The sequence below is a fragment of the Salmo salar genome, chromosome 14 (assembly GCF_965601325.2).
Source record: "Salmo salar chromosome 14, fSalSal1, whole genome shotgun sequence".
In the NCBI taxonomy this organism is placed as follows: domain Eukaryota; kingdom Metazoa; phylum Chordata; class Actinopteri; order Salmoniformes; family Salmonidae; genus Salmo; species Salmo salar.
In genome coordinates, this window is record NC_138304.1 from 49,240,875 (window position 1) to 49,268,303 (window position 27,429).

At 42.2% G+C, this 27,429-nt stretch overlaps 1 protein-coding gene and 1 long non-coding RNA gene across 4 annotated transcripts in view; both read left to right on the plus strand.

Moving 5' to 3' along the window:
- The first annotated feature begins 1,282 nt into the window (after window positions 1–1,282).
- Window positions 1,283–27,429, plus strand: part of vav3b (vav 3 guanine nucleotide exchange factor b) — a 177,381-nt gene continuing 151,234 nt past the window's right edge. The window contains exons 1-2 of one of the 3 annotated variants that reach the window (XM_045694484.2): window positions 1,283–1,608; window positions 14,015–14,131. Coding sequence is in view for 2 of the 3 variants with exons in the window: in XM_045694483.2 (XP_045550439.1) it covers window positions 9,638–9,841; window positions 14,015–14,131 (321 nt within the window). In the remaining variant the exon portion in view is untranslated. Of the gene's footprint in view, window positions 1,609–9,421; window positions 9,842–14,014; window positions 14,132–27,429 lie in introns of those variants that run through there. The other 2 variants (XM_045694483.2, XM_014141449.3) reach the window with 2 other exon arrangements.
- Window positions 17,026–19,941, plus strand: LOC123726724 (uncharacterized). The gene is made up of 2 exons (XR_006758845.2): window positions 17,026–19,011; window positions 19,400–19,941. It is a non-coding gene; the product is annotated as an uncharacterized LOC123726724 (long non-coding RNA).

The window sequence follows — 27,429 nt, forward strand, 5'->3', positions numbered from 1 at the left end:
GTTGCTATCGCTAGGAGTTGGCCTGATTCTGACCACACTTTAATGTTGCAGTGTGTGCTGACTGGTAAAGTGCAGGAAGCATATTCAGCTCTTAGTGTAGCCGACAGTGTCAGTTATGATAAGGTTAAAACGGCTGTGTTACAGATTTACGAATTGGTTCCTGAGGCTTACCGCCAATGATTTAGAACTTTAAAAAGGGATGATAAGCAGACTCATGCTGAGTTTGCGCGAGAATTATCTTCACAGTTTAATCGCTGGTGTTCCTCCTCTGCAGTTATGACTTTCCAAGGGCTGTGTGATCTGATTATGTTAGAGCAATTTAAGGACACAATCCCTGATCGTATATCAACGTACATTAACGAGCGAAAAGTAAAGACTGTCGCTGAAGCTGCGGTTTTGGCGGATGAATATGTTTTGACTCACAAAAGTGTTTTTGCAGAACCGCGTATTCGGAGTGAGTGGGGGCGTTCGGAGAGATTTGGGCCTCGCTCACCGAGATACTTTGGTTCACGGGCAGAGTTTTATTCAACTAGGGTTGAGCCTGACTCCCCGTGATAAAACTGACTTTGGTCAAGAGTGTCACTACTGTCAAGGCTCAGGTCATTGGAAAAAACGAATGTCCGGTTCTTAGGTCTAGGGGTAAATTCAGTACGTGTGCTAACGTTAAATCTAAGCCTACGGCGTTAGCTGCGCCTGTTCCACATCAGTTCACTCCTGACACGTTGTCTCATGCCCAGGGGCAGGTGAAAGTCCATATTGATCCAGACTATTTACCTTTCATTACGGAGGGTTTTGTGTCTATATTAGGAAGTAAGAACCTAGTGCCAGTGAAGATCCTAAGAGACACAGGTGCCTCTGAATCGTTTGTGTTGGAATCTGTGTTACCCTTCCCTGCTGAGACTGACTCAGGGAATAGTGTTCTAATTAGGGGAATAGGTTTGAACACTCTGTCAGTTCCATTACATAAACTGATGTTGGATTGTGGACTGGTGAAAGGTGAGGTTGTTGTGGGGGTGCGTCCTTCATTGCCTATTGAGGGTATCAACGTTATCCTTGGGAATAACTTGGCTGGTGAGCGTGTGTGGCCTGTTCCATCTCTAGTGGTTTCCACTAAACCGTAAATTGTAGGGGTTCCTGATGAGAGTGCGCAGAGTTGAACTGAGCCTTGTCACTTTAGTCCAGGTGACCAGGTTCTTGCTCTGCTGCCAATTGTTGGTTCTCCTTTTCAAGCCAAGTTTCAAGGTCAATATACAGTGGTGCGCCAGTACACTGAGCAAAATTATCTAGTTGCCACTCCAGAACGGAGAAAAGCACACCAACTGTGCCATGTAAATTTGTTAAAACCCTATTATGCACGTTCCTCTGAGACTGAACAGTGGAAGTCTACAGAGGACGGTAAACCTGTTCTTTTGGCTGATACCGTTACTTCCCTGGGTTCTTGTCATGCTCGGTCTGTGCATGAGGCGGAAGATGTTCCTGCTCCCGACGATTGCATACTGCAGGGTAGATTGAAAAATTCAGAGACACTGGATATTTTGGACAGCCTTCTTACTCATCTATCTGTTGATTGGCGGAAAGAGATGGCTGGTCTGATTCGGAAATTTGCAGGTTTGTTTTCTGATACACCTACACGTACAAACTTGATAGAGCATGATATTGACATTGGAGATGCTGACCCGATTCGTCAGCGGTTCTATAGTTTCTGCAGAGAAACTGCGTTGTCTGGATGCTGAGGTCAGGTACATGCTGGAGAGTAAGATAGCAGAGCTTTCTTTCTCCATTTGGGTTTCTCCCTGTATCTTGGTCAGTAAACCGGATGGAATAAACAGATTTTGTACGGACTACTGTAAGGTAAACAGTGTCACTAAGCCAGATTCATTTCCTCTTCCTCGGATGGAGGACTGCGTAGATCAAGTCGGCGCAGCTAAGTTTGTGAGCAAATTTGACCGTTTAAAGGGCTATTGGCAGGTGCCACTGACGAGTAGGGCACGTGAAATCTCTAGAAAAAAGAACCGCACACCTATAAAGGCGAGGTGCTGGCTAGCGGATTCGAAAACTAGAAAATAAGGGAAAGCCGCACACTAAGAGCTCAGATGCAAAAATGTAATAACCTAATAACCAACGTTTCGACAGCAAAGCTGTCTTCATCAGGGTATCATTACAAACACTGCGAGATGAGTCATTTATAAAGTGTCAGAAGACACTCAGGTGTTTGTAATCATGGCCAAGTGTGGCCTAATATCATTGGTTAACTCAAATATTAAAAAAAAAATGGCATACAAAGAACATGCAAAAAGACAAACAAATGGATAGCATACGATCATAGCATTTGTAGTCTAAAATGTATCTAACAAACAATTACAATGGCAAAATCACAATAATCACAAGAATGGCTTCAGATCAAAGTCTATGTTGAGACCGAAGGGAGCAAGGGTCTTTAAATTAAAGATCCAGGCAGCCTCTCGTTTTAACAATAAATTATCAAGGTCACCCCCTCTCCTCGGGAGGGTGACATGTTCGATGCCAATATAACGCAGAGACGAAATTGAATGGTTTGCTTCCAAAAAGTGGGCCGCAACTGGGTAAGTCAAGTTTTTGCACCTAATGGTGCTACGATGCTCTGAGATACGTACTTTTAATTCACGCTTTGTTTTACCCACATAATTTTTACCACAAGGACAAGTTATAAGATAAATAACTGCCTTAGTGGAACACGTAATAACACCTTTAATTGGGATAGATTTCCCTGTTTGGGGGTGTTTGAAGGATCTACATTTATAAGTGCCATTGCATTGAGCACAGCCATTACACTTGTAATTTCCATCCAGTATGGGCGCAAATAGACGTTGTTCAGGAATATCTTGGGGTGGTAAATCAGAGTGTACCAATTGGTCTCTGAGATTTCTGCCTCGCGAGAATACGACCAGGGGAAGGTCAGAAAACACGTGATTATTGTGATTTTTCCATTGTAATTGTTTGTTAGATACATTTTAGACTACAAATGCTATGATCGTATGCTATCCATTTGTTTGTCTTTTTGCATGTTCTTTGTATGCCATTTTTTTAAATATTTGAGTTAACCAATGATATTAGGCCACACGTGAAATCTCTGTCTTTGTTACACCCTCTGGTCTGTACTCGTATTCGGTTATGAGTTTCGGCCTGCGTAATGCACCTGCCACTTTTCAGCGACTTATGAACAGGGTTGTCGCCGGTCTGGCCGGGTGCGCTGTTTATCTGGACGATGTAATGATATATGCAGATAACTGGGAGGAACATCTGTCCTGTATTCAAGCCTTGTTCGAACGTCTGGCTGCGGGTTGCCTCACGATCAATTTGGCTAAATGTGAGTTTGCTCAGGCGACTGTTACATACCTTGGAAAGGTTGTTGGGCAGGGTGAAGTGCGTCCTGTTCAGGCTAAAGTAGTAGCTATTGATGCTTTTCCACCACCAACTACTAAAAAGGAACTAATGCGTTTCTTGAATGACTGGTTATTACCGTGGTTTTTGTTGGAACTTTTCTACTGTGGTCATTACCTTGACAGATTTGCTGAAAGCTAAGGCTGTTTACGTATGGTCTTCTCGGTGTCAACAGGCTTTTGAAGATGCAAAGAGGTTGCTTACCTCAACTCCGGTGCTGGCTGCTCCTCGCGTGGACTTGTCATTTACCTTGCAGGTGGATGCTAGTCATGTGGGGGCAGGTGTTAGTTTCTTTTCCAAAAAGTTTAACCATTATCAGTTGAAATATTCGGTCATTGAAAAAGAAGTGCTAGCACTCATTTGGGCGCAACGACATTTCGAAGTGTATGTTGGGTCGGGAGTAGTACCTATTGTGGTCTACACCGACCATAACCCTCTCATCTTTTTGAGGTCCATGATGTGTCCTAATCAGAGGATAATGAGATGGTGTTTATTTTTACAATCCTTCCATCTCGATGTGGGGGACTGATAACGTGATTGCTGATGCGCTCTCTCGTGCGCCCTGTTCCTGAATGTTTACGTGACTGACCATTGTTTGGTATTGTCATGTTCTGTCTTTCCTGTCTGTTCCCTCCTGGTCTCGTTTTCTTCTTTCCTCTTAAACGTTGCTTCCTGTGCAAAGGTTGCTGAGGTCTGGGGAGGAGGAGGTTGGTTGAGACAAGTGGAATTGTGAACATGTGACTCTACATCAATTTGGGACGCAGAGGCTGGTACGTTGTTCCGGGGTCCTTGTTGGTCCCCGGTTTTATGGGGGGGGGGGGGGGACCCTCCCACTCTGTCTGCCTTATTCTCTCTCTTTTCTCTTGTTTCCTTATTAGGATGCCGGTGGGCGGAGTTGGGAGGGTCGTAAGCTACATGGGAAACACCTGGGTTCGGGTGTTTCCCAGGATAAATAGACCTCTTCCACATTCATTGGGGAGACTCTCTCCATGCAGACACCTTTATTTGATTTATGTTGTGGTAGTCATGTGGCTTTTTGGTTGTTTGCTTTGGCACCCTTCAAAACCCTGCATTATTACAATTATGCTTGCAAAACACTCCCTTACACTACTGATTACTGATTATACACACCATTGTTTATTGTTCTTAGTTTACTTTAGTTAATAAATATATATTTTGGTATTCCTTGTCTCCACGTTGTCTCCCTTTTGTTATGACCTTTGAGCCGGTTCGTAACAGTATGCAGAAACCCTACCAACCTTATTCCATGTTGACCTTCCTGTGAACCATCCACTCCTTTGCCTCATTTCTGAATCACACCTCTTCATCCTATCAGCAGTTGAACCAAGTACCCTGCCTGGCGATGCATCTAGCGTTTCCATACCATCTATCACATCTGTTTCCCGCCAATGACTTGGTCACCGTGTCTGCCTTCGTCACCTATGCCAGCTCATCCATGTGCTCATCCTCCTCCCCGGACGCACCTGACCGGAATCAACTTCTTTCTCAAGTTGCTTACTGGGTCTCCATGGTCCTCCTCCTCACCCGCAAGTGTCCCTTCTCTTCAAGGGCATCCAATGAACCAAAGTCTAACACCCACCCCCCCTCACTGCCAGCCTATCACACTCAACATCTTGTCTGCCTGCATGGCGATGCTGCAGTCTGGCTACATCTTCATCGCTGTGTCTTTCACACTAGAATCAATGTTTCTTTTAGGAATTCCTGCTATGTTCAGTGTTTACATCCTCAACGGCTATCTACAATCCTTCTCCTCCTCCCAGCGTGTCAGACGTCACCATCCTTGACAAAGAAACCCTCATCTTCCCCATCAAACACAGCAGAACCGATCAGTTTGGCAGAACCACAGTCTACCTGTTCCGGCTACTCACCTACTTCCTGCAGCTCAATCTCAACATGTCTCTCCATCCGATCCAGTATTCATCACGATTCTGGTTCCATCGCCTCACTCCAGTGGCTCCATTCCCATCTATACCAGTCCTTCTGACCAATTCTCCAAAGCTAACTATAAAGCAGCATTCCCCAGGACAGGATGGCTTTCACTTCAGCAGTGATAAATTCATGAACTTCCTTGATGAAAAGATGATCATTAGAAAGCAAATTATTCCTCTTAAATCTGCATATTTCTCCAAAGCTCAGTTGTCCTGAGTCTGCACAACACTGCCAGGACCTAGGATCAAGGGAGACACGTTTTTTTTAATACTATATCTATTGACACATTGATGAAAATAGTCAAGGCCTCTAAACCTTGAAGCTGCATACTGGACCTTAGTCCAACTAAACTACTGAAAGAGCTGCTTCCTGTGCTTGCCCCTCCTATTTTGAACATAATAAATGGCTCCCTATCCACCGGATATGTACCAAACTCACTAAGTGGCAGTAATAAAGCCAACCCTTGACCCAGCAAATATAAAAAAACTAATCGGCCTATATCAAATCTTCCATTCCTCTCATGTTTGAAAAGCTGTTGTGCAGCAACACACTGGCTTCCTGAAGACAAAACGATGTATACGAAACGCTTGTTTGGTTTAAGACCCCATCATAGCACTGAGACTGCACTCGTGAAGGTGGTAAATTACCTTTTAATGGCGTCAGACCAAGGATCTGCATCTGTCCTCGTGCTCCTAGACATTAGTGCTACTTTTGATACCATCAATCACCACATTCTTTTGGAGAGATTGGAAACCCAAATTGGTCTACAAGGACAAGTTCTGTCCTGGTTTCGATCTTATCTGTCGGAAAGATATCAGTTTGTCTCTGGATGGTTTGTCTTCTGACAAATCACCTGTACATTTCGGTGTTCCTCAAGGTTCTGTTTTAGGACCACTTGTTCGACGATATCCCTCTAGTGGTGTGGGGTCTGTGCTTTGGCAAAGTGGGTGGGGTTATATCCTGCCTTGTTGGCCCTGTCCGGGGGTATCATTGGATGGGGCCACAGTGTCTCCTGACCCCTCCTGTCTCAGCCTCCAGTATTTATGCAACAAAATAGATTGTCGGGGGGCTAGGGTCAGTCTTATCTGGAGTATTTCTCCTTTCTTGTCCTGTGTGAATTTTAAGTACGCTCCCTCTAATTTTCTCTCTCTCTCTCTCTCTCTCTTTCTCTCTTTCTCTCTTTCTCTCTCTCTTCTCTCGGAGGACCTGAGCTCTAGGTCCATGCCTCAGGACTACCTAGCCTGATGACTACTTGCTGTCCCCAGTCCACCTGGTCATGCTGCTGCTCCAGTTTCAACTGTTCTGCCTGCAGCTATGGTACCCTGTCCTGTTCACTGGACGTGCTTCCTTGTCCCGGACCTGCTGTTTTCGACTCTCTCTCTCTCTCTCTCTCTCTCTCCTCTCTCTCTCTCTCTCTCTCTCTCTCTCTCTCTCTCTCTCTCCGGCACCTGCTGTCTAACTCTGAATGATCGGCTATGAAAAGCCAACTGACATTTACTCCTGAGGCGCTGACCTGTTGCACCCTCTACAACCACTGTGATTATTATTATTTGACCCTGCTTGTCATCTATGAATGTTTAAAACAGTACAAGGCCAAGATGTTCAATCTCCACCCAGCACAGCCAGAAGAGGACTGACCACCCCTCAGATCCTGGTTCCTCTCTAGGTTTCTTCCTTGTTTCCTGCCTTTCTAGGGAGTTTTTCCTAGCCAGCGTGCTTCTATATCTGCATTGCTTGCTGTTTGGGGTTTTAGGCTGGGTTTCTCTATAGCACTTTGTGACATTGGCTGATATAAAAAGGGCTTTATAAATACATTTTATTTATTAACTCCTTCCTCATCTGCACCGCTTCCATGGCATCCTGGACCAGACCATACAACTCCTCGGCCGCCGGTCCTCTCAAGTTTATCATTCCTACATCCAATCTGACATCAACATCCGGACAGCCTACAACATGCTCATCTCTCAAACTGCATTAACTCAGGCACAGTCTTCCAGCCTCTGCCTCATTTCACGGACACCAATCCACCTCACGCACCATATCCTACCCAACCAGCCAAAAAAAGGACTGGCTCCCCAGCTGAGTCAATCGGTTCTGAAGGTTTTCTTACTTCAAGGGAGTTTTCCTTTTTCTTTTCTTGCCACCGTCGCTTCTGCTCACTCGCTCTGGGGTCTAAGGTTGGTTCACTCCGTGGGCATCTAGTCCATATGAATGTACTACCTCAACTATATTGTCAACCATTCAGCATCTGCAGTCCAGAACAGCTTACTTCCACTCCAGGTTCTGACTATAACTTGACGTTATCTTTTAGGGGGATCGCAATTCACCACAGCAGCCTTACTACCACGGCCTGGCGGTGATGTCTACCTGAGACTCCAAGTCAAACCCTACAGGGTCAACCCCTCTGCATCCTTCATCTGCAGCCCTTGGCTTTATCTGGTCCATTCTCATTTCCCCACTGAATCCTCATTCACACATCCATTCCATTTCCTCAATAAATATTCTAAAAGTGTTTGCTGTCTGGTCCTTAAACTCAAATGCTATGGATTCACAAAAATTCAGGAGAACAGACCAGACTTGAATGCAACACTTAACTAGTTGCCTTGAACGCAACTCAAAAAGCACCAGCTGCTAATCATTGCCAATCAGCCTTCACTACTGTTTGCAACACTTAACTAGTTACATTAATGTAACTCCTCAAACAAGCTCCAGCTGCTACTAACTGCTAATCAGCCTCAACACCTGTTCTCACTCTCATTAATCACCACCACCTCCCTACTTAACCCTGACCAAACAGTCATTTCTTCTCTCTGTTTTGCATCACATCCCTCCTCCCCTGTTTTTCTCTTTTTTTTCTTCTTTTTTTTTTACTTCGGCTGCTGTGGTGAAGGAAATTCCCCACAGAAGATTATTGATGAAACCTAACTACCATGGCCTGATGGGGATGTCTATCTGTGTCACGTCCTGATAGTAGTAAGATGTCATTTTCTATAGTAGAGTAGGTCAGGGGGTGTTTTGGGTTTTTCTATGTTTAAGTTCTAGTTTTTCTATTTCTATGTTGGGATTGTTTGGGTTGATCTCTAATTGGAGGCAGCTGATCCTCGTTGCCTCTGATTAGAGATCATATTTAAGTAGGGGTTTTTCTTCCTGGGTTTTGTGGGTAGTTTTCTGTTTAGTGTATGTCACCTGACGGAACTGTTGTCGGTCGTTTTGTTTAAATATATTCATTTAAAGTTATATATGAGCACTTCACACGCCGCACCTTGGTCTCCTTTAGATGACCAACGTTACAATCTGAGACTCCAAGCCAAAACCTAGAGAGTCAAATTCTCCGGATCCTTCATCTGCAATCCGGCCCATTCTCCCACTGAATCCTCATTCGCACACCCATTGCATCTCCTCAAATATTCTAAACCAATTTCATGTCTGGTCCTTAAATTTGTGAATTTTCTTTATAGCAGGCCTATTCTAGTATTGTTTCAGACTGTAGTTTCATGAAACTAAAATATCTTTGTGGTTCCTTTCACCAAATCCCTTACTTTAAAGTGAACAGTCACCATGTAAAGCCGTTTACAGTTTAATCCAGAAGGAATGTCTGCTTTAAAATAAGGTTGTGCCTGGCAATGTAACTTTTCTTTCAGTTTTTCACAGCTTTTTAAAAATATTTTATAGAAATGGAGTGTGTCTAGAAATAGTTGTCGCAATCTATATGTATGCCTTAATGGATCCAATGAACTTTCATATTGATTGTCATAGTAATTCAGGGATTATGTATCATATAGTGTATTATGGTGTGATAATCCATTAAATTCCATTCGCTAAAGTGCATTTCAGTGAACTTCCCACAATAACACTTGGGGATTTGTCAATTGCCATTTTTATTTTTTATGAATGAATGACATGTCCAAATATGTCACTTCTTTAGAGAAGCATTTAGCATTTGTCATACGAATTCAACAACAACAACAAAAAATGTAGACGGAAGAGGAAGTGAAATAGAGCTTGACGTTTCAGAGCTCGAATTCATGTGAAAAAGTATCACGCTCCATAAACACACTGCAACCATTTCAGTAACGCGCTCCTCGCGATTCTGCTGGAGTGGAGCCGAAAGGAGCGTCACTTTCTTCACAGTCACAAGGAACACAACCGGAGTGACAGCTTTCTAACGTCTAGTTCTTCGTTTACAATGTCGTTTCAAACACTTATAGAATAGACATAACTCTTTTTAGTTATTCTTCTACTTTTGATTCGATTCTCGAAAGCAGAGATGAAGTACTGGCGACAGTGCGCATTGTGGCTGATAAACTGCAAGGTGCTTCCTCCGACCCATCGGGTAACCGCGGACAGTGCCCAGGTATTTGACTTGGCTCAGACGCTCCGGGACGGGGTGCTGCTCTGTCAGCTGCTCAACAACTTGAAACCACACACCATCAACCTGAAGGAGATTAACCTTAGACCACAGATGTCTCAGGTAAAGACAAATGCTATTTTGCTTGGTGTGTAGCCTAGTAGGCTAGCTACAGGGAAAAGTCTTAAAAGTGTGATAAATTCAATGGCTACCAACCCATTTCTTTTTATTCAAGGGTTATTTGGTGCGCGCAACAATTTTTTGGGGGTAAATGATGAAATACATTCATTTATTTCATGATTTATTTGAAATTGATAGTCCTGATGTCATACACACATTTGAAATAATTGTCATTAGTTAAACTATTTTATGCGATTTCGGGTTTGGCTAGTTTATTCATCATCACAGATAAATACCAACTGCCACTCTAATTATATTAAACCTATAGGCCCATTTCATCCCCAACTTGTGAAACTGGTACCTGATTTCTGTTTCTTCTTGGCCCTGTGTCAAATAATATTATTATTTTGACACAAGGCCAAGTTGACACAAAGCCAATTAGGTTTGCTAATTGCTATTCTAAAATCCTCAGCGCTCTTCTTAGTAATGACAATCAGTGTACTCAACTTTCTTATGGACATGTTTGTTACATAATTAAGTGGTCTATATACTACACAGCTACTACTAATACTTCAAATACCACATTTATTTCCTAGCTGTTAATTAATCATGTTGACGCTATTGGCCTACAGTCTATAAACCTTGTTGGTTTTCAACCTCGGGTTCCTCTTAACTACTTCAACTCATCATGTTGAGGTTGTTTGTAAAAGCTTCAGCCCCATGGGGACACAGGAATGCTGTCCAGATGTGCATCCCAAATGGCACTCTATTACCATAGGGGCTCTGGTCAAAAGTAGTGCACTACATAGGACATAGGGTAGACTGCTGCTCTCTACCCAGAATCCTCCATCCTCACCACCACAACACTCATTCCAGGGGACAGATAACATCCCAGCTTTGATCCACCCTTTAGTTACACACACACACACACACACACACACACACACACACACACACACACACACACACACACACACACACACAGAGATGTGTGTCGGCTGCATGATTTAGACTATATCTGTCAGTAGCCTTTTACTGGTTGTAGACTTTATTGAAATGACCACTTGGCCTTGTAGTTTTTGCCAGATTCTCTTAAAATCAAAATGGCAGATTTACAGTGAGTGTACAAAACATCAAAGACACCTGCTCTTTCCATGACATAAACTGACCAGGTAAATCCTGGTGAAAGCTATGATCCCTTATTGATGTCACTTGTTAAATCCATTTCAATCAGTGTAGATGAAGGGGAGGAGACAGGTTAAAGAAGGATTTATTTTTAAGCCTTGAGATAATTGAGACATGGATTGTGAATGTGTGCCATTCAGAGGGTGAATGGGAAAGACAAAAGATTGAAGTGCCTTTGAACAGGGTATGATAGTAGGTGCAGGGCGCACCAGTTTGAATGTGTCAAGAACTGCAACACTGCTGAATTTTTCACACGCAACAGTTTCCTGTGTGTATCTAGAATGGTCCACCACCCATAGGACATCCAGCCAACTTGACACAACTGTGAGAATCATTGGAGTCCACATGGGCCAGCATCCTTGTGGAACGTTTTTGACACCTTGTAAAGTCCATGTCCCGACAAATTGAGTCTGTTCTGAGGGCAAAATGGCGATGCAACTCAATAATAGGAAGGTGTTCTTAATGTTTTGGTGTTGTCTGTGTAGAACTTCTTGAACAACTTTATTGTTGCCGAAACATTGAACGCAGACAACATGTTATATGTGGTGCCATTGCCATGTGCTAAAACCATATTATAACCTTCTGTGACTCTGGCCCTGCCTTTGGCCTTGGTCACAGAGAAAGCTGTTTTAAATGTGTATGTTTAGCTGTGACTCTGGCCCTGCCTGTGGCCTTGGTCACAGAGAAAGCTGTTTTAAATGTGTATGTTTAGCTGTGACTCTGGCCCTACCTGTGGCCTTGGTCACAGAGAAAGCTGTTTTAAATGTGTATGTTTAGCTCAAGAGTGTCACTGCATTGAGCAACCGACAATTTCTGCAGAAACACCCACAGTCAAACACCCACTATAGATTAGGATGTTTTAATCTTTCCGTACTGTAATATGTCACATCGTCATTGTCAGCGTTACATCTTTCCCCGAATAGACAATCAATTAATTTATTATCAGTTATGTCTTTATCTCACAACATGCTGTTTCATTAATCTGTGTGGATTTGTATTGTAAGCTTTTCTCATTGTGTTTATCCATTCTGCACTATAGAATAGAATAGAGCTCCAGTCCAGGCATATCTTACTGGACAATGCAGAAAGCTGTAGCCTACAGCAGTAGGTCATCTGATGCAATAGGTCATCTGTGTAGTAGTCCAGATAGGAAATGGCTTTGTCATTGTGCGCTACCACTGTTCTAGCCATACGATGTGGGTGGTTAATACAAGCAGAAGTCTATCATAATGGATTGAAGGGAGGGAGTGATGGAGAGAGGGAGGAATGGGGAGAGAGAGATGGATAAGCGGGCAGTGTACTGTGATTAAGTAGTTATAGCCTACTGAACTGCTATTTTTAGCCAAGTACTGCATCTAGGGGTAGGTAGTGTAAAATCTGCATTTTGTGGAGCAGGCAGTGGAATGTGTATGTGTGGGTGACGATATGCATTATCAACGTTGGTGCCAACTTATATTGTACCATTTTGATATATTTCACATTAAAATGTGGAATATTCACAGTAGTTGATACATGTCTTTGATCTCTGACAGAGCCGATGCAACTAGACTAGTTTAGAAAGAAAGATTCTTCGACCAAAAACAGTGTATTCATACAGAGAGCGAGAGAATCAGAGATCGAGAAAAAGAAATGAATGACTTGAAAGAGAAGAAGAGAGAGAGAAAGTGGATTACTACTTTGCGCTGTGACGTTAAGATTGAACCTGTGGAGAAAAACCGAGACCTTCAGGTAGACACTTTAAAACAGTACAATATAATAAAAATATAGACTATCTACAGTGGCTAAATCGATTAGGCCTACATATACCGACACCCCCCCCCCCCCCCAAGTGTTCAAAGACTTGTGAACATTTTAGGCGTGAAATACTGTTGTAGATACAGTGTTGTTACATGGCAGAGTCTTGGTGATTTCTACATCTGAGGATGTGTTGCTAGTCTCCTCCTCAGTCTCCTTATCATAACAGTTGATCACAGAGATGCCTGTGATTTATCCTCTAACCCCAGGGGCCCTCTCTCTCTCTAGCTCTCTCTCTAGCTCTAGCTCTCTGTCGGTGGAGGAAGTGGAAGAGCGCTGCCCAACAGTGAAAGTCACAGCTATTTGACTCACAAAGGGCTTTATTAACTAAATGTCTAGTTGTACTGTGTTACCAGCTCTGAGCAGTTCTGGGCATGTTGAGAATGAATGTTGTGTAGTATTCCTGTTCCAACTTCCTGCCACACTGTAATAAGACTGGATTTCCTGACCCCCAACTGAGCGTGATAATTGGTCAAAATGCTGAAAGCCCAACCAAATAACCCCCTGTAGCCCCACATTTCTTATCCGGTCAATCACATTGCCATGATTGAATACATGTATATATTAAATCCCATTACAGTATATACTTTTTTTTTTACACATAGAAAAAATAAATAAATGGAAAGATGAAAGCTAAAAAGTCATAAAAGCTATAAAATCAGTGTTGATGTTGTCCATGACTGGCCCTCCGACTAGTGTCCACAAGTGTGATGTGTCCTGATTTATCCTAATGGAATAGATTTGATGGATAACTCCACTTTGCTTAAGGTTTAACCTCCTCCTCCTCCTCCAGCAATCAAAGATGGATGGTTAATGTCATCATCTCTCAGTTATTAATGTTCAAGAAAGAGTATGTAGGAACTTAAAAGTTCCCCAAAAGCTTTGAAGTACAGTATGTTCTTTGAGTCTGTTTGATAAATTTGATGAGTTTTCAGAAATATGAACAGAGATAAATGTTAAAGTTCACCAGGAGGATATTAATGTACTGTCTTATGAATGTGTTATGAATGTCTTAACATCTAATGTATGTCTTATGAATGTGTTATGAATGTCTTATTGTGCAAATCGGTCCCATTAGAATATGTCTAAATAGTGACGTTTAACAGTTATTTGTCACCTGTGCTGACGTATTAGTTATGAGATAACCAATATGTCTTAGTGTTCTATTTGTAACTATTTTTGTTCTTCTGTTCCCAGTTCCTCTGCTTGAAGAATATCCGGACCTTCCTGTCATCCTGCTGTGAGGTGTTTGGGTTGAAGAAGACTGATCTGTTCGAGGCCTTCGACCTGTTTGATGTCCGGGACTTTGGAAAGGTAACAAAGACATACCGCGGGCCAACTCTCCGCTCTGTTTGTTCATACCTTTACAAAAAAGTCGTACAGGAAGTCCTGCAGAATATATATCCTGCAGGAATAGGAAGTCCTGCAGGATATCCAACAGGATTATCGTGGCCACTTTCCTGTAGGACAATTCCTGCAGGAATCCTGCAGAATCATCTAGGAATCATGCAGGTAGACCTCAAATAAATCCTGCAGGATTGTTTCCTGAATGACGAGCTGCAGGAATTGTCCTACACCAAAATGGCCCCCAAATCCTGTGGGATATCCTGTGGGTAAGAGTCCTCCAGGTAGTTCCACAAGATTTCCAGGGCGGCCATTTTCCTGTAGGAACACCTGCTGGATTCCTTCCTCATCCTTCAGAGAATTTCATGTAGGACAATCCACATTCTTTCAAAAGAATGGACAAATTGCACAAGATATAAGATTGCATGGCGATGTTATTATCCAATGAAGCAACAGCTGATGTGTTGGATTGTCCATTTCACCAGCACTGCATAAAATATTATTTTATGCAGATTTTGCAGATTTTGAATAAATAGGGTAAATGCATATTTTGTAAGAAGAGTGAGAATAACGGTGACATCACGTGAACAGTTTGTGTATTGGTGTGAAGTGAAATGGATGCCTGCCATGGTAAACTTGGTGATAGATGGCTTTAATATGGCTGGTACAACAACACCATCTGACAGTAATGCATGTGTGTCAGGCTCTGTTTTAAAGGGAGAAATGAGAGGTTGAAACTGTGTGTGGTGTTACCTTCGCCTGCATGGCTGTCCAGTGTTGCCTTCTGTGGTAGTCAGTCTCACTGTTGTTTACAGGACCTGTCTTAACTGAGGAGGACAGGAGACAGATGACAGGGGCAGAGGTCAGAATATCACTACAGAACATCTGTGTTACATGAAAAACAGAGACAAAATAGTGCACATGATATACTGTAGTAGTGAAAGACAAGCTACTCACCTTTAACTAGTAGGCCACTGGACTAATGGAGCTTTAACTAGTAGGCCACTGGATTAATGGAGCTTTAACTCGTGGACTAATGGAGCTTTAACTAGTGGACTAATGGAGCTTTAACTAGTAGGCCACTGGACTAATGGAGCTTTAACTAGTAGGCCACTGGACTAATGGAGCTTTAACTAGTAGGCCACTGGACTAATGGAGCTTTAACTAGTAGGCCACTGGACTAATGGAGCTTTAACTAGTAGGCCACTGGACTAATGGAGCTTTAACTAGTAGGCCACTGGACTAATGGAGCTTTAACTAGTAGGCCACTGGACTAATGGAGCTTTAACTAGTAGGCCACTGGATTAATGGAGCTTTAACAAGTAGGCCACTGGACTAATGGAGCTTTAACAAGTAGGCCACTGGACTAATGGAGCTTTAACTAGTAGGCCACTGGACTAATGGAGCTTTAACTAGTAGGCCACTGGACTAATGGAGCTTTAACTAGTAGGCCACTGGACTAATGCAGCTTTAACTAGTAGGCCACTGGACTAATGCAGCTTTAACTAGTAGGCCACTGGATTAATGGAGCTTTAACTAGTAGGCCACTTGACTAATGGAGCTTTAACTAGTAGGCCACTGGATTAATGGAGCTTTAACCAGTAGGCCACTGGACTAATGGAGCTTTAACCAGTAGGCCACTGGACTAATGGAGCTTTAACCAGTAGGCCACTGGACTAATGGAGCTTTAACTAGTAGGCCACTGGACTAATGGAGCTTTAACAAGTAGGCCACTGGACTAATGGAGCTTTAACTAGTAGGCCACTGGACTAATGGAGCTTTAACTAGTAGGCCACCGGATTAATGGAGCTTTAACTAGTAGGCCACCGGACTAATGGAGCTTTAACTAGTAGGCCACTGGACTAATGGAGCTTTAACTAATAGGCCACTGGATTAATGGAGCTTTAACTAGTAGGCCACTCGACTAATGGAGCTTTAACTAGTAGGCCACTTGACTAATGGAGCTTTAACTAGTAGGCCACCGGATTAACCTCTATGGGCTAGGTGGGACGCTTGCATCCCACCTACTCAACAGCCACTTTAAGCCTGTGGCGCGATTTTCAAAACCTTAAAAATCCTATTACTTCAATTTCTCAAACATATGACTATTTTACAGCTATTTAAAGACAAGACTCTCGTTAATCTAACCACACTGTCCGATTTCAAAAAGGCTTTACAACGAAAGCAAAACATTAGATTATGTCAGCAGAGTACCAAGCCAGAAATAATCAGACACCCATTTTTCAAGCCAGCATATAATGTCACCAAAACCCAGAAGACAGCTAAATGCAGCACTCACCTTTGATGATCTTCATCAGATGACAACCCTAGGACATTATGTTATACAATACATGCATGTTTTGTTCAATCAAGTTCATATTTATATCAAAAACCAGCTTTTTACATTAGCATGTGACGTTCAGAACTAGCATACCCCCCGCAAACTTCCGGGGAATTCGCTAACATTTTACTAAATTACTCACGATAAACGTTCACAAAAAGCATAACAATTATTTTAAGAATTATAGATACAGACCTCCTCTATGCACTCGATATGTCCGATTTTAAAATAGCTTTTTGGTGAAAGCACATTTTGCAATATTCTAAGTACATAGCCCAGGCATCACGGGCTCGCTATTTAGACACCCGGCAAGTTTAGCACTCACCATAATCATATTTACTATTATAAAAGTTTGATTACCTTTTGTTGTCTTCGTCAGAATGCACTCCCAGGACTGCTACTTCAATAACAAATGTTGGTTTGGTCCAAAATAATCCATCGTTATATCCGAATAGCGGCGTTTTGTTCGTGCGTTCCAGACACTATCCGAAATGGTAAAGAAGTGTCGCGCGCATGGCGCAATTCGTGACAATAAAATTCTAAATATTCCATTACCGTACTTCGAAGCATGTCAACCGCTGTTTAAAATCAATTTTTACGCCATTTTTCTCGTAGAAAAGCGATAATATTCCGACAGGGAATCTCCTTTTCGGCAAACAGAGGAAAAAATCACAAAGGCGGGGGCGGTCGGGTCACGCGCATAAGCCCAGAGTCCCTTGATCGGCCACTTGAGAAAGGCGATAATGTGTTTCAGCCTGGGGCTGGAATGACGACATTCTGTTTTTTCCCGGGCTCTGAGAGCCTATGGAAGACGTGGGAAGTGTCACGTTAGAGCAGAGATCCTTAGTAAATGATAGAGATGGAAAAGAAGTTCAAGAAATGGTCAGACAGGCCACTTCCTGTAAAGGAATCTCTCAGGTTTTGACCTGCCATTTGAGTTCTGTTATACTCACAGACACCATTCAAACAGTTGTAGAAACTTTAGGGTGTTTTCTATCCATATGTAATAAGTATATGCATATTCTAGTTACTGGGTAGGAGTGGTAACCAGATTAAATCGGGTATGTTTTTTATCCAGCCGTGTCAATACTGCCCCCTAGCCCTAACAGGTTTTAATGGAGCTTTAACCAGTAGGCCACTGGACTAATGGAGCTTTAACCAGTAGGCCACTGGACTAATGGAGCTTTAACTAGTAGGCCACTGGATTAATGGAGCTTTAACAAGTAGGCCACTGGACTAATGGAGCTTTAACTAGTAGGCCACTTGACTAATGGAGCTTTAACTAGTAGGCCACCGGATTAATGGAGCTTTAACTAGTAGGCCACTGGACTAATGGAGCTTTAACTAGTAGGCCACTGGACTAATGGAGCTTTAACTAATAGGCCACTGGATTAATGGCGCTTTAACTAGCAGGCCACTGGACTAATGGAGCTTTAACTAGTAGACTAATGGAGCTGCAAATTAGACGAGGAATCAGAAACAGATTAATTAGTAAATGTATTGTTTTTTCATGCACTTACCAACTCAAATGTGGTGTGGTGGCCTTCTGCTAAACTGTTAGAAATACAAGGTAAAGAATTCCAGTGAAATACTAGGTGTGTGTTTTCTGTGCTTCCTGTAGTCTAAGCTGTAAGGGAGAAGAAGATAATTCACATGGTGGAGGTGGGGAAACTGTCCAAGTAAGCTAAGAGTAAAACAGAGAGAAAGTCATGTTAAAATTTGCAATTTCTATTTAAATCAAGCTATTTGTATTTTCAATTGGGACCTAATATATTTCAGTTCCAAATAATGTGATATTTCATAGATAAATGTTATGTTCCAAATCGCATACTTGTGTTCTATGTAGAGCGTATAGAAGTCAACTGTCATTTTTCAAGTATGATTCCAAACCTAAGAACGCGAAACGGCAAGTATGTACTAGGTTTGTGGGAAGTTCTATTAGCATCCTTATAGGTCTGGAAAACAAAGCACACATGGGAGCATACATTTTCATTCCCTTCGCCGGGAAGGCTATCCCATGACACCTTGCAAAACAGCGAAAACTCCCCAAAATTCTGAATTGATGGTGGACTGAAGTCCCTGCTTGGGAGAAAATGTTCCAGAGGAATAAGGAATAACATTGTAAAATGTAAGTATTACGTTTATTTATTCACAAAATTGTGTTAAAATGTTCAACAAATGACTTTCATATGAATTTTGAATTCAAATGTTGACTCACTGCTGTTTATCAGCCCGCTACCCACGCTAAGTTAGCTAGCAGGCAATCTCATCCTGGTTATCAGCTGTTTTAGGGATGACAAACTAATCGTAAAATCAGCGGTGTCAATTGTGAAAACCCAGACAGTTTTTTTTTAATCCTGAACTGGTGAATTTTCTAGCCAGCTAATGAGAAATGTAGCAAATTGTTTGTTTTTTTCACATTTGTTTTCAGGGACAGATGGCAACTGATGTGTTAATTTCACTTCATGGCTTTGGCAGGACAAAATAGTCCTGGCCGACTGGTTTGGAGGTAAGACATTTTAACATCTGATTAACGGCGTAGGAAATGCAGCTAGCTGTGTTCTGTTCAATGTAGCTTGCTAGCTAGCCAAGCTATTTGTGCATTTTTACATGATCAGTCAATACATACATGTAGTGTCTGTTTACCTAACATTAGCTAGCTTTCTTCTTGTCACTTTCCCCTCCCCTCATGTTTCACCATTGCATGCAAAGAAAATGTTTTAAATAATGAAATGATCATTTAAAAGTAAAATCGGTGACAACTTGATCAAGGCTATAAATATGCAGAACTGTTTGCAAAGGTAGTTGTGGTTCTCAGGAACTTGAACCAGCAATGAAATTTGAGCAGTGAGCTTAATTTCACCTCCCTTGGCCTTATGTTTATGCTCTGTTCACAGGTTGAAGCACATCCCACCCCATCACTCAGATAGATGTAAAGAAGTTGAGAACCTCCCATCCACCAGGAAAATCACCCTATCCCAGGAGTTTATTCAGCAGTATAGCTTTTTCAATGTTCATCTCTTTCATGTCCCCTCACTTGGGGATGTTAAAATGTTTTCTATTCTACTGAGCCATTTACTTCATGTTCATATTATCTTTTATTTCTTATTGTTGTTGCATTGTTGAGAAGGAACCTGCAAGTAAGCATTTCATTGGACCATGTTTATCCTGTACATACGACCAATACAACTTTTGTACAATGGACTGTGTTCTAAGGATTCATGCAGATAAAGGTGAACCAATAAAAGGGTTCATATTAATTAAAAATGACAAGTGTTGATGTTTCCACACAGTTCTAGGTTTGAGCCTTTCTCATCTGGGGGCTCCGGTTCATCTGTCTAAGAGAAAGGCATTAATAATATTACAATGGTGTATTATTTTAATATATATATTTCTGTTTGATATGCATGCATATAAACTCAGCAAAAAAAGAAACGTCCTCTCACTGTCAACTGTGTTTATTTTCAGCAAACTTAACATGTGTAAATATTTGTATGAACATAAGATTCAACAACTGAGACATAAACTGAACAAGTTCCACAGACATGTGACTAACAGAAATGGAATAATGTGTCCCTGAACAAAGGGGGGGTCAAAATCAAAAGTAACAGTCAGTATCTGGTGTGGCCACCAGCTGCATTAAGAACTGCAGTGCATCTCCTCGTCATGGACTGCACCAGATTTGCCAGTTCTTGCTGTGAGATGTTACCCTACTCTTCCACCAAGGCACCTGCAAGTTCCCGGACATTTCTGGGGGGAATGGCCCTAGCCCTCACCCTCCGATCCAACAGGTCCCAGACGTGCTCAATGGGATTGAGATCCGGGCTCTTCGCTGGCCATGGCAGAACACTGACATTCTTGTCTTGCAGGAAATCACGCACAGAACGAGCAGTATGGCTGGTGGCATTGTCATGCTGGAGGGTCATGTCAGGATGAGCCTGCAGGAAGGATACCACATGAGGGAGGAGGATGTCTTCCCTGTAACGCACAGTGTTGAGATTGCCTGCAATGACAACAAGCTCAGTCCAATGATGCTCTGACACACCGCCCCAGACCATGACGGGGACCCTCCACCTCCAAATCGATCCCGCTCCAGAGTACAGGCCTCGGTGTAACACTCATTCCTTCGACGATAAATGCGAATCCGAAACACTGAATGCATTTCTCCATCTCGAACATTAGTATAAAAAAAAGTGTTTTTGTACACTGTTTGGATTTCAATGGCAAAAAATGTTACTCTCTGCTCTGTTTGGTCATATACTTTATTACAGTAACATGTCTTGGGGATACTGTTGATATAACTATAGTCAGACTAGCCAGCCAGTCACACGTCTTGGGGATAGTGTTGATATAACTATAGTCAGACTAGCCAGCCACACATCTTGGGGATACTGTTGATATAACTATAGTCAGGCAGACTAGTCAGCCAGCCACACGTCTTGGGGATAGTGTTGATATAACTATAGTCAGTCAGACTAGCCAGCCAGCCACACATCTTGGGGATACTGTTGATATAACTATAGTCAGTCAGACTAGCCAGCTAGCCACACGTCTTGGGGATAGTGTTGGTATAACTATAGTCAGTCAGACTAGCCAGCCACACGTCTTGGGGATAGTGTTGATATAACTATAGTCAGTCAGACTAGCCAGCCAGCCACACATCTTGGGGATACTGTTGATATAACTATAGTCAGTCAGACTAGCCAGCCAGCCACACGTCTTGGGGATACTGTTGATATAACTATAGTCAGACAGACTAGCCAGCCAGCCACACGTCTTGGGGATACTGTTGATATAACTATAGTCAGTCAGACTAGCCAGCCAGCCACACATCTTGGGGATACTGTTGATATAACTATAGTCAGTCAGACTAGCCAGCTAGCCACACGTCTTGGGGATAGTGTTGGTATAACTATAGTCAGTCAGACTAGCCAGCCACACGTCTTGGGGATAGTGTTGATATAACTATAGTCAGTCAGACTAGCCAGCCACACGTCTTGGGGATAGTGTTGATATGACTATTGTCAGTCAGACTAGCCAGCCAGCCACACGTCTTGGGGATAGTGTTGATATAACTATAGTCAGACTAGCCAGCCAGCCACACATCTTGGGGATAGTGTTGATATAACTATAGTCAGACTAGCCAGCCACACGTCTTGGGGATAGTGTTGATATGACCATAGTCAGTCAGACTAGCCAGCCACACGTCTTGATTTTCTTCACACTTTTTTTTCTTGAACAGTCACTGTATGAATAGAGGTAGACTCTCCACTTGCCCTGATGTTTTCTCTGTGGACATAAAGCATAACTCAGTACTTTACACCACTGGTGTGCGCATAGCCTGTCTTCTCTTGAGAGCCAGGTCTGCCTTCGGCGGCCTTTCTCAATTTACATTTTTTTAAATGTTTTATTTAACCTTTATGTAACTAGGCAAGTCAGTTAAGAACAAATTCTTATTTACAATGACGGCCTACCCTGTCCAAACCCGGACGATGCTGGGCCAATTGTGCATCGCCCTATGGGACTCCCAATCACTGCCGGATGTTTTTGCAGCCTGGATAGCAAGGCCATGCTTACTGAGTCTTTACATAGTCAACTTTCCTTAATTTTGGATCAATTCAATTCAAGGGGCTTTATTGGCATGGGAAACATATGTTAACCTCTTACATCTAGACGTTCCGCTAGCGGAACACCTGCTCCAATAGCCAATGATGGGCGTGGCGTGAATTACAAATTCCTCAAAAATACAAAAACGTCCATTTTTCAAACATATGACTATTTTACACCATTTTAAAGACACGACTCTCCTTTATCTAACCACACTGTCCGATTTCAAAAAGGCTTTACAACGAAAGCAAAACATTAGATTATGTCTGCAGAGTACCCAGCCAGAAATAATCAGACACCCATTTTTCAAGCTAGCATATAATGTCACATAAATCCAAACCACAGCTAAATGCAGCACTAACCTTTGATGATCTTCATCAGATGACACCCCTAGGACATTATCTTATACAATACATGCATGTTTTGTTCAATCAAGTTCATATTTATATCAAAAAACAGCTTTTTACATTAGCATGTGACGTTCAGAACTAGCAAACTTCCGGTGAATTTACTAAATTACTCACGATAAACGTTCACAAAAAACATAATTATTTTAAGAATTATAGATACAGAACTCCTCTATGCACTCGCTATGTCCGATTTTAAAATAGCTTTTCGGTGAAAGCACATTTTGCAATATTCTGAGTAGATAGCCCGGCATCACAGGGCTAGCTATTTAGACACCCAGGACTACTACTTCAATAACAAATGTTGGTTTGGTCCCAAATAATCCATTGTTATATCCAAATAGCGGCGTTTTATTCGTGCGTTCAAGACACTATCCGAAAGGTAACGAAGGGTGACGAGCACGACGCATTTCGTGACCAAACAATTCTAAATATTCCATTACTGTACTTCGAAGCATGTCAACCGCTGTTTAAAATCAATTTTTATGCCATTTTTCTTGTAAAAAAGCGATAATATTCCGACCGGGAATCTGCGTTTAGGTAAAAAGACGAAAGAAAATAAAGCATGGGGTCGACTCGTGCACGCGCCTAAGCCCATTGTCCTCTGATCGGCCACTTACCAAAGGCGATAATGTGTTTCAGCCAGAGGCTGCCTCGATATCATTCAGCTTTTTCCCGGGTTCTGAGAGCCTATGGGAGCCGTAGGAAGTGTCACGTTACAGCAAAGATCCTCAGTCTTCAATAAAAAGAGCCAAGATGAACAAGAACTTGTCAGACAGGTCACTTCCTGTATGGAATCTTCTCAGGTTTTTGCCTGCCATATGAGTTCTGTTATACTCACAGACACCATTCAAACAGTTTTAGAAACTTTAGGGTGTTTTCTATCCAAAGCCAATAATTATATGCATATTCTAGTTTCTGGGCAGGAGTAATAATCAGATTAAATCGGGTACGTTGTTTATCCGGCCGTGAAAATACTGCCCCCTAGCCATAACAGGTTAACATTGCCAAAGCAAGTGAAGTATATAATAAATAAAAGTGAAATTAACAATAAAAATGAACAGTAAACATTACACTCACAGAATTTCCAAAAGAATAGACATTACAAATGTCATATTATGTCTATATACAGTGTTGTAACGATGTGCAAATGGTTAAATAAATAAACATAAATATGGGTTGTTTTTACAATGGTGTTTGTTCTTCACTGGTTGCCCTTTGCTTGTGGCAACAGGTCACAAATATTGCTGCTGTGATGACACACTGTGGTATTTCACCCAGTAGATATGGGTTTATCAAAATTGGGTTGTTTTCGAATTCTTTGTGGATCTGTGTAATCTGAGGGAAATATGTTTCTCTAATATGGTCAGACATTTGGCAGGAGGTTAGGAAGTGCAGCTCAGTTTTCACCTCATTTTGTGGGAAGTGTGCACATAGCCTGTCTTCTCTTGAGAGCCAGGTCTGCCTACGGAAGCCTTTCTCAATAGCAAGGCTATGCTCACTGAGTCTGTACATAGTCAAAGCTTTCCTTAAGTTTGGGTCAGTCACAGTGGTCAGGTATTCTGCCACTGCGAACTCTCTGTTTATGGCCAAATAGCGTTCTAGTTTGCTCAGTTTTTTGGTGAATTCTTTCCAATGTGTCAAGTAATTATCTTTTTGTTTTCTCATGATTTGGTTGGGTCTAATTGTGTAGCAGTCCGGGGGCTCTGTGGGGTCTGTTTGTGTTTGTGAACAGAGCCCCAGGACCAGCTTGCTTAGGGGACTCTTCTCCAGGTTCATCTCTCTATAGGTGATGGCTTTGCAATGGAAGGTTTGAGAATCGCTTCATTTTAAGTGGTTGTAGAATTGAATGTCTCTTTTCTGGATTTTGATCATTAGCGGGTATTGGCCTAATTTTGCTCTGCTCTGCATGCGTTATTTGGTGTTTTATGTTGTACACAGAGGATCTTTTTGCAGAATTCTGCATGCAGAGTCTCACTTTGGTGTTTGTCCCATTTTGTGAATTCCTGGTTGGTGAGCGGACCCCAGACCTCACAACCATAAAGGGCAATGGGTTCTATAACTGATTCAAGTATTTTTAGCCAGATCCTAATTGGTATGTTGAATTCTATGTTCCTTTTGATGGCATAGAATGCCCTTCTTGCCTTGTCATCCCTCTGTTTCTCTCTCATTCCTCTACAGTAGGATTCATGCCAACATCTCTTTCTCTCTCTTTTAAATGTACACTAGGACGTAAAGCATAACCAGGTCTCTCTCTCTCTCTCTGTCTGTCTCTCTATGTTCTGAAGTGGCCTCTTTCAAGCATACTGCACACATTTACTTATTTTTTGCAACAAAAGCCTGCTAAAGACCAACATGCACCTTTTTTTTTATACAGGCTCGCTATAAACAGTATGAATATACAGTATGTCTTTGACCGGGAGGTGTGCTTACTAACTGCAAACCACATCTTGTAAAAGCAACACCTTGCTAAGTGGAGCAGTGGTGGCTCTTTTTGCCCCTGTGAGCTACTTTATCTGGACCACAAACACACACACACACACACGCGCGCGTAAACTCGTCTCAGCCAGTGTTCTCTGTGTACTAAAGAAGATTGCCATTAATCTGAGGAGATGATCTGGATGGGAGGCGTCTTAATATTTACACCAAACGTTTGCTGTGTAATTCCTTATGTTAAACAGTTGTTTTTTTAGAAGCTTTATAGAAGACATTAAATAACATGAAACGTAAAGGACATATAATTAAATGTGCGTGTGTGTGTGTGTGTGTGCACGTGTGTTTGTATTTGTGTGTGTGTGTGTGTGGATATCATAAGGTGAATGCACCAATTTGTAAGTCGCTCTGGATAAGAGCGTCTGCTAAATGACGTAAAAGTAAAAAATGTAAATGTGTGTGTGAGTGTCTGTGTGCACATGTGTGTGTATTTGTGTGTGAGTGTGCACGTGTGTTTTGTATGTGTGTGTGTGTGTGCGAGTGTCTGTGTGCACATGTGTTTTGTATGTGTGTGTGTGCGAGTGTCTGTGTGCACGTGTGTTTGTATTTGTGTGTGTGTCTGTGTGCATGTGTGTTTGTATGAGTGAGTGTCTGTGTGCACGTGTGTTTTGTATGTGTATGTGTGCGAGTGTCTGTGTGCACGTGTGTTTGTATTTGTGTGTGTGTGTGTGTGTGTGTGTGTCTGTGTGCACGTGTGTGTGTGTGTGTTCAGAGATTGAAATGGAAATGGTCCAGAGAGGGTTGTTGTCTAATGTGGGAATGTTCTGGGAATGTTTCTTGGAATGTTCTGGGAACGTTAGAAATAGAAACTGGTTTAATCTCAGACAGACTACAGTGTAATCCTGTGGCCACTACAGACTGGGCTTCAGGCGACTGCATAATAATGAGAGAGCATTTTAACCTACATTTCACCCTGAGTTACCACTGGTACCAGGAGTCTCTCCCAAGACATCTTCATCATCACCATCATCATATCCAGGCTGTATCACATCCGGCCGTGATTGGGAGTCCCGTAGCGCGGTGCACAGTTTGGTCCAGGTTTGGCCGGGGTAGGCCGTCATTGTAAAAAAAAATGTTGTATTCTTAACTGACTTGCCTAGTTAAATAAAGGTTAACATTTACGAATCAGCAGTGCCAGAAGCAACCCCTAGCCATCTACACCCCACCTTAGGGTTTACACACTTAATGGAGATTTAAAGCAGTATGTTTTAGAAATTGCTTCCACCTGTCCAATCTTTTCAGATCAAGTGGGGGGGTTACCACAGGCCTCTCTCCAGGCCTCACTGAGTGTTGATGAATCAGCGGAGACAGATGCACAATGATGGAAGCTCGTTTCCCCCCCATCTTCTTCTTAAGGATAACAACCATGTTATATGTTGATGCAGGAATAAAGCCTATAGAATGAGCATCGTTTAAAAACATAATAATCTTTACAATCTGGCCTCTGGTCTGTGTCTGATCCGATCCGTCCTGCTGTTCCTCTGGTGACAGCTCACAGGTGATATGTGTCAGCGACTATGTTGTGATATGACCTTCTATAGTTCTCCTGTGCTCTCCTCTGTGCTGTGGCTGCTCTTCTCAGCGTGTGTGTGTGTGTGTGTGTGTGTGTGTGTGTGTGTGTGTGTGTGTGTGTGTGTGTGTGTGTGTGTGTGGTGTGTGTGTGTGTGCATGCTAGTTCACCTCAAGCACCACTCTGGCTGTGTTATTGAGTTCGAATGAAACCTGATGAAGAGATCTCTGAGCAGATAAAACAGCTGACGTTCTTATCAAGAGATTAACTATAACTTTTCATGTCAACATACAGTGGATTCATGTCAACATACAGTGGATTCATGTCAACATACAGTAGGATTCATGTCAACATACAGTGGATTCATGTCAACATACAGTAGGATTCATGTCAACATACGGTGGATTCATGTCAACATACAGTAGGATTCATGTCAACATACAGTAGGATTCATGTCAACATACGGTAGGATTTCATGTCAACATACAGTAGGATTCATGTCAACATACGGTAGGATTTCATGTCAACATACAGTAGGATTCATGTCAACATACGGTAGGATTTCATGTCAACATACTGTAGGATTTCATGTCAACATACGGTAGGATTTCATGTCAACATACAGTAGGATTCATGTCAACATACGGTAGGATTTCATGTCAACATACAGTAGGATTCATGTCAACATACGGTAGGATTTCATGTCAACATACGGTAGGATTTCATGTCAACATACGGTAGGATTCATGTCAACATACAGTAGGATTCATTTCAACATACGGTAGGATTCATGTCTACATATGGTAGGATTTCATGTCAACATACGGTAGGATTCATGTCAACATACGGTAGGATTTCATGTCAACATACGGTAGGATTCATTTCAACATACGGTAGGATCTCATGTCAA